The sequence below is a fragment of the Condylura cristata genome, unplaced genomic scaffold (genome assembly GCF_000260355.1).
Source record: "Condylura cristata isolate star-nosed mole 26May11 unplaced genomic scaffold, ConCri1.0 scaffold00006, whole genome shotgun sequence".
Lineage (NCBI taxonomy): Eukaryota > Metazoa > Chordata > Mammalia > Eulipotyphla > Talpidae > Condylura > Condylura cristata.
In genome coordinates, this window is record NW_004567107.1 from 3,075,566 (window position 1) to 3,087,180 (window position 11,615).

The 11,615-nt window shown below is 66.3% G+C and overlaps 1 protein-coding gene across 1 annotated transcript in view; it reads right to left on the reverse strand.

Moving 5' to 3' along the window:
• The window catches only part of ASS1 (argininosuccinate synthase 1), a 32,882-nt gene extending 25,685 nt beyond the window's left edge, over positions 1 to 7,197 (reverse strand). Inside the window, exons 1-5 of the mRNA XM_004677248.2 lie at positions 7,143 to 7,197; positions 5,674 to 5,783; positions 4,811 to 4,879; positions 3,442 to 3,630; positions 497 to 553 (exon numbers count right to left, since the gene is read on the reverse strand). Of these exons, the coding sequence (XP_004677305.1) occupies positions 497 to 553; positions 3,442 to 3,630; positions 4,811 to 4,879; positions 5,674 to 5,778 (420 nt within the window). The 5' untranslated portion in view covers positions 5,779 to 5,783; positions 7,143 to 7,197. The remainder of the gene's footprint in view (positions 1 to 496; positions 554 to 3,441; positions 3,631 to 4,810; positions 4,880 to 5,673; positions 5,784 to 7,142) is intronic.
• Positions 7,198 to 11,615: the final 4,418 nt, after the last annotated feature.

The following is an 11,615-nucleotide window of genomic DNA, read 5'->3' on the forward strand; positions in this document are numbered from 1 at the left end:
GATGGGTGGGGATGGTGGGGGGATAGATGTGGGTTGACAGCGGAAGAGGGAGTGGACGGGGGCGGCGGGTGAGCAGGTGGTTGGACACAGCCCCAGGCTGCCCTGGCATGTGCAGTCTGGACAGGGCCAGTTGCTTCCCCGAGACCCCGAGAGGAGACCCAGGGGCCAGGGCCCAGTCCTGGGGTGGGATCAGGGTGAGTCAGACTCGCGGGGCACCCCTGCAGACACCAAGCGGGGCTGGAAGGGTGCCATCAGCTCTGGAATGGCAGCTACTGGCTGCCCCTCGGGCCGCGCCCGCCAGCCACCACCACCGGAAGGAGAACAGGCCGCTGGACAGCAGTGAGCCTGCAGCCGGTGGGAGCGACGGAAGGAAGGAAGGCGCCACTCCCACGAGAAGACTGCGGCGTGGCGGCCTGGCCCACAGAACCCCACGGCCCACCCGGCAGAGGACTCAGCCCCCAACACCCAGACCCCGAGACGGGGAGCAACCTCTCACCTTGATCTGAGGGGCCAGGGAGTAGCAGGTCAGCTCAAACCGGATCTGGTCGTTGCCCTGGAACAAAGGGCAGGAGCGTCAGGAGCTGGCCGCGCTGGCCGGGGGCTGCGCACGCCGAGGGTGCACAGGCAGGCCCGAGATGGTCCAGCGGCGGGACCTGCGGGCTGGGACCTCTGGGACCCCACTTTCCAGGTGAAAACAGTGGTGAGGAAACACCCTGCCCAGAGGGGCGGTCAGCAGCTGACCCAGGACCGCCCGTGCCGAACCGGCCGCGTGGGCACTCAGGCGTGCGGGACCCAGCACCCACGAGGCCTCGCCAAGCCCCGGGGGCCCAGCTGCACAAAGGCTGGCTGCCAGCCGCCCCGGGCTGTGGCCTCACCTGACCCTGCCGGGCGGGGCAGCAGAGGGCCGCCCAGGCCAGGCTCGGTGCCCCGCCCGGCGCACGCCCGGCCCTGGTGCTGGAGGAGGCCCGGGACCCAGCCGGCCGCAGACAGTGGCCGACTGGCCGCCACCAGGAACAGGCCCGCGAGGCTTAAGCACCGGAAATAACAGAGGGGCCTCTCGCCCACTGTGAAAACTGCGGGCGCAGCCAGGCAGCCGTGGGAATGACATGTTATTTTCCAGAGTCTTGTCAGGCAAGGTGGAAATACAGGTTTCAGTCCGGCTCTGCGCAGCCGGTGGTGGAGAGCGGGGGCCCAGGCTGCTCCTCTCCAGGGGCCCCGCTGAGCCAGGCCAGCCGCCCGCCACCCCCCGCCCCTCCGTGTGTACCCGCTGGGCACTGGCTGTCCAGGGAGCGCCTCCGGGCACCAGGCCTGCGTGTCTGACAGGGTTACACGGCCGGCAGGGGACACCCCTTCCCAGTGCTCACATCTGCGGGGCTCCCCGGGTCCCTGTGGCAGCCCCCAGGAGATAGGTTCTGTGATGAGCGCCAATGACTGGAGGGGGAAACCGAGGCACCGGGCCCCAGGTCCCAACACGAGGAGGCTGTGCCCCTCGGGCGGGCGGGCAGGGCCGCTGTCTCCCCAGCCTGACCCGCCCCAGGGACACCCATCTGCCTGGCCTGGCCTCCCCAGGCCTTCTCAGCCCAGCTGGCAGCAGCGCGGGCTTGGCAGCGCCGGGTGGGGTCGCTGTGTCTGCACGCAGACCGTGAGGGTGCCGCGCCCGGCAGGCTGGAGGGCCCGGGTCTCCCATCTGCTCCGGGTCAGTCACATGCAGATGGCAGCACTTTGAAACTCCCCACACCCTGCCAGAGCCTCGGGCTCATGTTTCCAGGCCCGGCTTCCAAAACCGGGGCGGGGGGGTGGAGGGGGGGGGGATCAGAGGGGCTCTGTGCCTGCGTGGCAGGGCCAGGGTCTTCGGGGCTTTGCGGGGACCCCAGCTCCAACTCAGCCCCAGGGGCTGCCAGGCTGGGCCCTGGGCCGGGGGGCTGCAAGCCTTTGCACAGTCTGTTCCCGCAAACTGGGTACGTGACCCCGTCTGCCCCCCACGTCTCAGGGACCCCATCCCGGCCCCGTGCTGGAGACGCCGAGCCTCTGTGTCTGTCAGGCTGGTGAGCAGCAATCGCACAGGCCTCACCCTTGAGGGGTCCATGGGGCCCTGGCTCCCTCCCTCACCCGACTCAGGAGCCAGGCGCTGGGCACTTCCCCAAGGCCAGAGCCTCAGGACTGGCCACACTGGGGCCTCCACCCTCTGTGAGGGGGCCCCCCAGGTCTGCTCACATCCCAGTCCTCTCCTCTCGGGAGCCCTTTGCAAACTGCCCCCACTATCCTGGCCACTGCCTCTGGGTTTGTCAGCTGCTCTGGTCCCACCTCCGGAAAACCTCCCTTGGGTGCCCTAGCCCCCCAACTCCGACTCCAGGCCTCACCCCAACATCACTGACCAGGGCCCCACCCGGGGCCTCCTGGTTCTGCTCACTGGGAGCCTCCATGCTAGGAATTGTCTCCAGAGGTTGTTGGGAGATTCCCCAGATTCTGTAAGTAAGGTAACTCCCCACTCCCCTACCCCCCAACTCAGAGACCCCAGGTTTTGGGTCTGGCCATGCCCCTTGCACACTCTGCGTAAGCTATAGGGCCTTCCCCAGCCCAGCAGGCGAGGGCGGTGGACACGGGACTCCAGGGCCTCCTCCCTGCACTTCCTCTGGAGCCAGCCCGAGGCCTCAAGCCCAAGCCTTTGCTGCCCTCTCGTGCCCAAACGTGGCAGCACACAGTGGCAAGCAGCTTCCAGCTCCAAGTGGACTACCAGTGGGGTCCAGAGGGGTGGGGGGTCCCTCCTGAAACCCACGAGCCACCCAAGCCATAGCCGCCATACGCCCACTCATTCCCCCCAGTGGCTGTGGACGTGACCCAGACTGTCCAGAAAGCGCCACTGCAGGGAGCTTCCGGGCCCGTCCAGAACCATCCCCAGATCCCCCAGATGTAGGCTGGGCTCGCTCGGGAGTGGGGAGCTTGCACAGAGAGGACTCGGCGCCTGGACGGGCTGCTTCCCGGGGCCTTCAGAGCGGGGCAGTCCCCCCTCACACCCTGCCCTTGGCCTTCTGGTCTCCAGCCTGGAAACTGACACAGGCCGTCACCCCATTTTGCACTAGAAGGGAGGCTCCGGGAAGGGCAGGGACTCGCTCAGGGCATGCACGTGGCAACCGGGTAGCTGGGTTCACCCCTCTGCTGACTGGGCTCAGGGCCCTCCACCCAAGACTCACGCTGTGCCCTTGCCAGGAGTGATGTCCCTGGGCCCGAGGGTCTCATCGCCTTTGGGGTGACCACTCCCATCACAGGCAGCACAGACATCCAGAGCTCCCCGCCCCACTGCCCCCCTTACCCACACTGTGTGCTGTTATGGGCCCAGCACCTGCTGCTCAAGGCCACACAGCGCAGGGCTGCTGCACCCCCTTCGCAGCCCCCCTGCCTGCTCCTCCCCCATCCAGCACCCGGCTCCATCTGTCTCCTCACCTTTCCCGTGGCTCCATGAGACACATACTTGGCTCCCTCCCGCTTGGCAATCTCCACTTGTTTGCGGGCGATGCAGGGCCTGGCAAGAGAGGTGCCCAGGAGGTAGCGGTCTTCATACAGAGCGCTGGACTGGACGGCGGGCCAGATGAACTCCTCCACAAACTCCTTGCTGACATCCTCGATGAACACCTGTGGGGAGAGAAGCCCATGGGAGAGGGCCTCAGCAAGGGGGCTGTATTCTCATGGAGCCCCAGGGGCCTCAAATGACTAGCATTTAAGGCAGACATGGCTAATGGATCCCAGCAAGCTGCGCCTATACAGCTCTTGCTACACCTGTAGCAGACATCACCAATCCATCGTAGCATATACCATTGCTCTTCCTCCTGCACCAAGGCAGACATTGAGAATCAATCGCAGCACATACCATGGTTCTTCCGCCTGTGCTTATGGCAGTCATCGAAAGTCAGTCCCCATACACTGTCCAGCTGAAACTGCGTGTGCCCTTAAACCCCACCCAGAACAGTGTGCTGGGCCCAGCTCGTGCTGGCTGGGGTTCATTCTCCTCGCCAACACTCAAGCCTTCTGACACTTCTGGGCTCCTACGCAGGTAGCTCCTCCTCACCTGACTGGTTTTATATGACAGCCCATGTGGTGATGTGGACTTTGGGCCTTCACCCCCTCGCTTGTTCACCTGAATCTGCCGACTGAACCCTTCTTAGGTCTGGGAACTGGTTCGACCCGACGTGCAGGCTTTCTCAGCATCCCGGTTCCCCCAGGTATCCCTGGAGGGGCAACTCACACTTCACACCCCAGTGGCCCCACACAGCACAGGGCCTGAGTGCTACAGGAGCAGATGCTCAGTAGATGACTGACCTCAGCTGAGACTTTCATCCTGCTGAGTGGATGGAAGGGTGGGGTGGATGGATGGAGAAATGAGAGGGAGGGGGGACTGGGTGGTGATGGGTGGGTAGATGGGTGGTCAGAGGGACAGATGACAGTTGGGTGGAGTCTGGATGGCTAAGAGCATGGTTGGGTGGATAGTTGGATGGATGAGGAGATGGGCAGATGGACAGAGATAAAACAGGGCAGGTGGATGAGCGGGTGGATGGATGGATGAGGAAGAGCGGGCGGGCTGGCTGGCTGGCTGGGTGGGTGGGTGGGTGGAGGTGATTGGTGGCTGGGTCCAAGAGTGGTTAGGGTTGGCAGGAAGATAATGGCATTCACACACCCCAGAACAGAGGGACTCGCTCTATATTCTAGAAAGTAAAAGGACAATGGGAAGGCATGCAAGAGATGAGGAACTCTGAAGAGGGAAGGTCCCTCCCTGTGCCAAAACCCCACCCTCAGCCCCCGGCGTCCCACTGGGTACCTTTTTGGCCCCGAGCTTCAGCGCCTTCTTCCTGGCCTCCTCAAAGTCTTCCTTCTGGCCGATGTTGGCCTGGGAAGCAGAAGCAGAGAGCCCAGTCAGCACAGAGGCAGCAAGAAGAGGGGGAGAAGCCCCCCGGTGCCCGGCAAGCCCCCCCCCCCCCCGCCTCTGGGTGGTGGCTCCCTTTTGCGGACTGAGCCTGTGGTGAGGAGCAGGTTCAGGGGATCTGGGGGCACGATTTGGAGCCCGGCTGGGAGCAGCTCTGGGGGCTGGGGGCTGGCGCCACGCAGCCTGGCACAAGGCTTCCTGGCAATGCCTTGAAGGTCGAAGTCTCTACCCGAACCCCTCGAGCTCTTCCCACCAGCACCCCCAAAATCAGGACAAAGGTCGGTCTGTCAGGAGCTGCCTGCCCCCTGCTCCCACTTCCTGGCCAAGGGCAGGGACTGTCCCCAGGGACGCCAGCAGGGAGGCGGGCTGGGCCAGCCCTGCCTGGGGCCTCACTGCTGGAGCCCTGACCTGTGGCCCCCCCGCCCTCCCCCCACGCGGCAGGGGCGTGTTTCTGGGGGTGCACGCTGGCCTGCTGCCGAGACTGGGGCCCTGCTTCTGCTCAGCTCAGTAGACTCAGGAGCCCTCCTGGGGCCAGCTGCAGGTGCTTCTCTGCAGTCAGCAGCTTTTTTATCTGCCCAGGGGTGGCCAGGGGCCCCCAAGGTCAGATGTGTGATCTGGGGCAACGCAGGCCTGTGGGGTGACTGGATGGTCACTGCACAGGCGGGGGGCCGGGCGAGGAACACCCTCTCCCTGGAGATGGGCTTGGGGGGCGGCCGGCGTGCCGGCGTGCCGCGGGCAGACGACCGGGGCCTCCTCACCAGGTAGGCGATGACGTCATAGCCTTGCTCCTTCAGCCACACCAGGATGCAGGAGGTGTCCAGGCCGCCACTGTAGGCCAGGACCACGGAGCCTTTGCTGGACATCTCGTCTGCAGGGAGGCGAGTGAGCTGTGAGCGGCCCAGAGCCAGCCACTCCCTTCCGGGGCCGCCGCCGCCCCAGGATGGGGGTGTGGGAACAGCAGCCGGCCCCCACCGTGCTGGGGACCCCCCCACGCCACCGGGAATCTGACAAAGGGTTGGGGCTGGCAGGAAGAAGGCCTGTCTGGGGGGAGTCCCCACCCAGGGGCGCGCCCGGCTGAGCTCCGCAGGGCCCGGGCCTGCGTCGGCACCTGCGTCACGCGCCGTGGGCACGGGGCTTAGCAGGTCGGGGCGCTGGTCTGTGCCCGGCTGCAGCCTGGGACGTGCCCGGCACACGGGGCGGCTGGCCAGCGGGGCTGGGGCGGGGCAGCAGGCGCGGAGCTGGCCCTGGGGGCCCCATCCAAGAGCCACACATCGGGATCTCACACGGAAGCGCCTGGGAGGGGACCCCCAGCACTCCCTGAACTCCACTAAAAAGGCCCCCAAGAGGTGCTCAAACACCAGTGGTGGGTGGGGAAACCGAGGCCCAGGGAGGAAAGGAAAGAGGCAGAGGTGGAGCGTACCATCACGGGAGCACGGGAGACAGGACTCGGACCAGGGTCCGCCCTGTGCAGCAGGGAAGATGTGTCCCGCCTTCCCGCTCAGCTGCAGGGAAGCTTCTAGAAGGCGCCAGGCCTCTATCAGCTCGCCATGAGGCGGCTGCCCCTCGACACCCAGCTCCATGACGCTGCCTGGCCCGCGTGGCCAAGAGCAGAGCCTGCTACTGGGCCCACTTTGCGCTCTGAGAGGTGAGGTCACGTGGCCACACCGGGCCGTCAGCAGGCGAGGGCCGGTGTGGCCGGGCCCTCCGGCTCCCCTCAGCGGCCACGGAGGGCCTGCACTGCAGGCGGGGCCGGGCCTGGAGGGAGCATCTCCCCCGGGTCTGGCCAAGGCCAGGTCCTCCCGAGACACCACTGGGGAGGCCGTGGACACCCCTCCGCACACCGCGGGAGGCACCCCATCTCCGCTGCGACCATGCGGGTTGGGGGGCTGTGTCCTGTGGGCTCCCGTGTCCGAGAGGTTCCCGGTGCCTGCCCTGTGCAGGGCCTGCCATGTGGCCAGACACACACCACGTCCAGCTTCCAGGCCCTACTGCTCTTCGAGCTTGGAGGGGGAGACAATTCCTGCAGCAGTGAGGGGGTTCCGATGGGCACCCACAGCTCTGCCCTCCACCAGGCCACCTGCCAGGCTGCTCCCCCCCACAACTGGGCTCTGGTGACTTAGCAGGAGTTGACCCCGGAGCCCCCGGAGGGTCCATGGAACCAGAGCCAGGCAACAGGCCACCTGGGCGCAGGGAGGGAGGGGTGGGAGGCTGAGGTCAGGAGTGGTACCTGGGGTGGGGTGGGGTCCTTGCTTCCAGAAGCTGCCTTCGGGGCTCAGCAAACAGCTCTGCAAAAGCAAACTTCAATCACCTGCCTGCAGGGTGGCTGGGGTGAAGCCACAGGCCTGGCCCAGCCTTCCCGGCCCCTCCACACCCCGGTCTCCCATCCCACCAGCTCTGGCTCGTAGGCCCACCTCCTGGGCCCCCGGTCTCGGCCCTGCGTGTTGGGGCGCAAGGGGGTTGGTGGCACGCACAGGTGCGGTGGCCGTCATGGCTGAGGGGTCACAGACAGTGAACCACCCCCAAACCCACCCGACCCTGCGTGAGCCCTCGCACGGGCATCGCTATTCCAGGGGCCAGGGACAGACATGTGCAGGAACCTCCAGGCCCTGCCTGGCTGCTAGGGGGGGAGCTGGGTGCAGACTCAGCAGCAGACTCAGTGGGTGCTAGGGACCAATCTCTGGACACTTCGGGGTGGTGGAGGTGGGCTAGAGATGGGCGGCCCCGGCCCAAGCCACCGGCGGAGTCACCTGCTCTGTCACCTCCGGAAGAGACCTGGAGCCAAGGGGGTAGGTCCCGAGTGTGGGAGGGGAAGTTCCGTGCAGGCACGCCCGCTGCGCCTGCCCCGCCCAGGGGACCCCCAAGACCTGCACACACCCCATCTCCGCACAGGACCTTCCCGTGCCCCGCCAGGCCACCTGAGCTCCGTGGGACAGGGACAACCTCGGACAGTGCCCAGAATGTGGCCAGCGCTCAGCACAGCACGGCGAGCCCACCGCTGGAGAGCAGCCCTCACGCTCAGTCAGAATCCTGCCCAGGCCAGGACTCCAGGCACGCTCTGCCAGACGCCAGCGCCGGGCCTGCCAGCTGCACGCATGGGTGCCGCGGAGCCCATGGGGGCCCCTGGTGGTGCATGCTGAGTCAGTCACTGGGCTGCCTGCAAGTACAGGGGTGTGTGTGCCTGTCTGGCGCTCTGCTGCCCAGAGGCGGGGGCAGGGTGCGGGGGAGGCCATCGGGCTGAGGTCCCTGCCGGCGTGATGAGGCCGCTGTCTTGGCAGAATCAAGTGAAATGGAGGCCTCGGCTCGAGGGCGGCAGAGAGGGCAGAGCTGCTGCGCTGCCCTCAAGCAACCGGGGAGAGAACAGGCCCACAGTGAGACCCTGGGGAGAGGCCCCAGTCCCCTGGCCCCCCCAGGGCTGGCCCGGGGCCTCACCCTCTAGCCCCTTCTCACCACCCCAGGCTCTGGCGGCTCAGACACTCAGGACTCAGCTGCCCTAGGCCTAGCCTGGCCCCGTCACACCTCCAGACAGTACCCAGGCACGTGTCCAGCCGTCCTTTACCGGAAAGGGTCACCTGGGAGAAGGTGGCTCCAAGCCAAGATGCACGCCAGCCGTCGTTGGCAAGGCAAGGGCATTCTCCCTGGCCGCACTCAGAGCCCTGCCCGCGGCCTCCAGGGACACGCCGGGCAGCCTGGCCGCTCGCTTATTGCTAAGGAAACCCACGTGGCTGTGCTAAGGGCAGACACTACGTCAGCGCTGCATGTGCTTCTCAAGGCGGGGCCATTATGACCACCTTTGCGGGCTTACAGGTGACACCGAGGCCTAGGAAGCTTCCCCGACGTGCCCCGGTGCCAAGCTGGCAGGTGGCAGTGCTAGGCTGAAACCCGGCTGGCCGGCACACAGGCTGTCCCCTGCCCCGGCCCCACACACCCTCCTCCAGGAGATGACAAGCTCCCCCTGGTGTTATGCACCGTCCAGAAGTCAAAATGCCCACGAGGGCCCGGCCGGCCGGAAGCCGACGGGGCAGAGCGCAGCACCATGAAGCCAGCTGAGCCACTGCAGCGCGAGTTCCGCCCCCGCCAGCCAGTGGCCCCCACGGCGCGGAGGACCTCCCCTGTCTCCCCGCTGCTCCCCTCTGCGGTGGACTTTGTCCATCTGCCTGTTCCGCTCCCCGCTCTGTCTCTGAGGAATCTTCTCACTGCTCCTCTGACCTGTACCCCAGGTCTATATGCATAAATAAATCTTAAAAGTCTCCAACGAACCACCAGCAATCACTGCCCTATTTCTCTCTGATCAGGGCCACAGCGTGTAGATGCTCCTCCAGCACCCCTCCCTGGATTCCAACTCAGCTGAGTGGAAACAGACCCACTTAGATGGCGCCAAGGGTTAGGACCCAGCAAGCCGGCACGGCCGCTTCACCGTGATCCCCGCCCCGGGGTGACCCACAAGCGCGGCAGGCCTCCCCTGGCTCCCCGCTGCTCCCCTCAGCAGCGGACTTCATCGATCTGCCTGTTCTGCTCCCCACACTGTTGCTGGTGAAGCCTCTCACTGCCCCCCCCCTCTGGCTACACCCCAGTTCTGCGTGCATAACTAAATCTTCCCCAAAATCCAAACATTCTCCCCGCCTTGGGGTTCCTCGGACCGCCGCCGTCTGGTCTGACAGAGGAGACTGCACGGGCACTTTGCCCAGGAGTGCTCTGTCGGCATTCACGGACGGCCGCCTCTGCCTCGCCTGCTCCTTCATCTGCACATGAGGGTGGACACACACGGAGCGGGGGTTTCTTCCCAACTCACAGACAGGAAGCTGAGGCCAAGGGCCCCGCCCTAGGCACCCTCGCTGAACGGCGGGGTTCCTGGGGCCTGAGACTCATTAGGAGTGCGGCTCTCTGGGGGACACTGACTCTCAGGTTAGGTCGAGTCTCCAGTTCTGGTCAAAACGCCCTGAGGTAGGGAGAAAAGGTCTCATGCTCGGCCTCCCGAGGAACTTGCTTATGGAGACCCTGCCTTCCCCAAACCCTGAAATGCCCATGGGAGCTGGGTGCAGCCCAGCCTGGGCCACAGGAGGCGAGGCAGGTCTGGAAGGTCATGTCTGCCGCGCAAAGCAGAGCCGCAGACCCTGAGTCCCCCAGTGATCTCTTTGCCCAGAGACAGGGCAAGGGGGGTGGTCAACAGGACCCCCGGCTGCTCTGGCCTGGCGCCCGGAAGCCAGGGCACAAAGATGAGATGGGGCAGAGAGCCTCCAATGGCCTCTCTGGGCAGACACAAAGCCTGACCCCCCCAATTTGGGTGGGGCACCCGGGCCCCGAGTCTGGGGGAAATGGTCACTGCTAGAACCAACTGACCTCACAAGCCCCGGGAAGGCCGCAGCTGGTGGGGCTGTAGGGGGGGGGGAGGGGGTCTCCCTCCGGCACCCCTTGCCTAAGCCTAGGTGCTGGTGGGAGCAGGAGCGTCACGCAGTCGCCTGCAGGGAGCCACGCTGGCACTGCTTTTTCAGCAGGGGGTACAGGCTGGCACAGGCTGACCCCTCCCTGCCCCCCACCCCTGCAGTGGGAAGGGCCCCTGGTGCGGGGATGGAGTTAAGGGTGCAGACTGCTGCAGTTCCCAGCCGTCACCAAAGACCCATCCACTGTGGCTGCTTCTGCCTGTCTCCCTGCTGCTCCCAAGCTAAGGACCGTGGGCAGGGAGCCCCAGCAATGCCAGGTGGGGTACCCCTCAGCTAATGAGTGAATTCATGGCTCTCAGAAGGGCTCGCACCGGGCCCCTCCAGATTCCTTCCTGAGCCTTGAGCTGCTGCCAGCTCTGGCAGTGGAGAAACTGAGGCTTGGGGTCTGGTGACTGCTCTGTGGGTTGGGGGGGGCGGCACCTGCCACCTCCTGCCACCAGCACTGGCTGGGCTGGGCGGGGTCAGGGCCACCTCTGGTGGGAAGAACAGGTTTGGTCCTGCCCAAGATGTGAATCCAGATCGTGCTCGGGGGACACCCCCACTCCGCAGACGGGAACACTGAGGTGGATGGCCGTCACCGCACCTCAGGAAGACCGGGCGGGATGGGCCGGGACTTTCCTCCATTTCACAATGTCCCTCCCGCCCTCCCGCCCTGGAGGGCAGAGGCAGCGAGGGGCCAAAGGCAACAAGGCGCCGGCCTCGGACATTTCCTGCTCAGGGCCCCTCCCAGGACGGCCAGGGACAGCCGGCCAGGGACAGCCGGGAAGCAGCGCCAGAGGCCAGCAGCCCCGCCTGGGCCCACGGCGCGGGCTGGGGCGGGTGTGTCGGGGGAAGGGCCAGACCCGACCACTGACGCCCCCCACCCCCCCACCTCGCAGGGAAGGCGGACCCGCCACACCCAAGCGGGGATCCCCAGCCCATGGCCCCGGGAAACTGAGGCTGGGACCGGTATACCCAAGCCCTGGGGGCGAGGGGCAGAGGTGGAGTAGCATTCTCCTTTGGGCGAAGCGGAGAGAAGGGGCGAGAGGAACGGGAGCCCGGACCCCGACTCCCGACGCCGCGGCGGGCCGGGAGGGGCTCGCGGCAAAGCAGAGCGCGGGGTCAGCTCGGCCCGACCTGCCAGGCCTCTGGGCACCAGCAGTCCCGCGTGGGCCTCCTTCCCTCGGGTCCAGGCCCATCGCGGGGTGCGGCCTCTCGGGGGGCCGCCCGCAGCCCTCCACCTTTGCAACGCGGAGGCGCGCGGTGCCCGCCGCCGCCTCCTC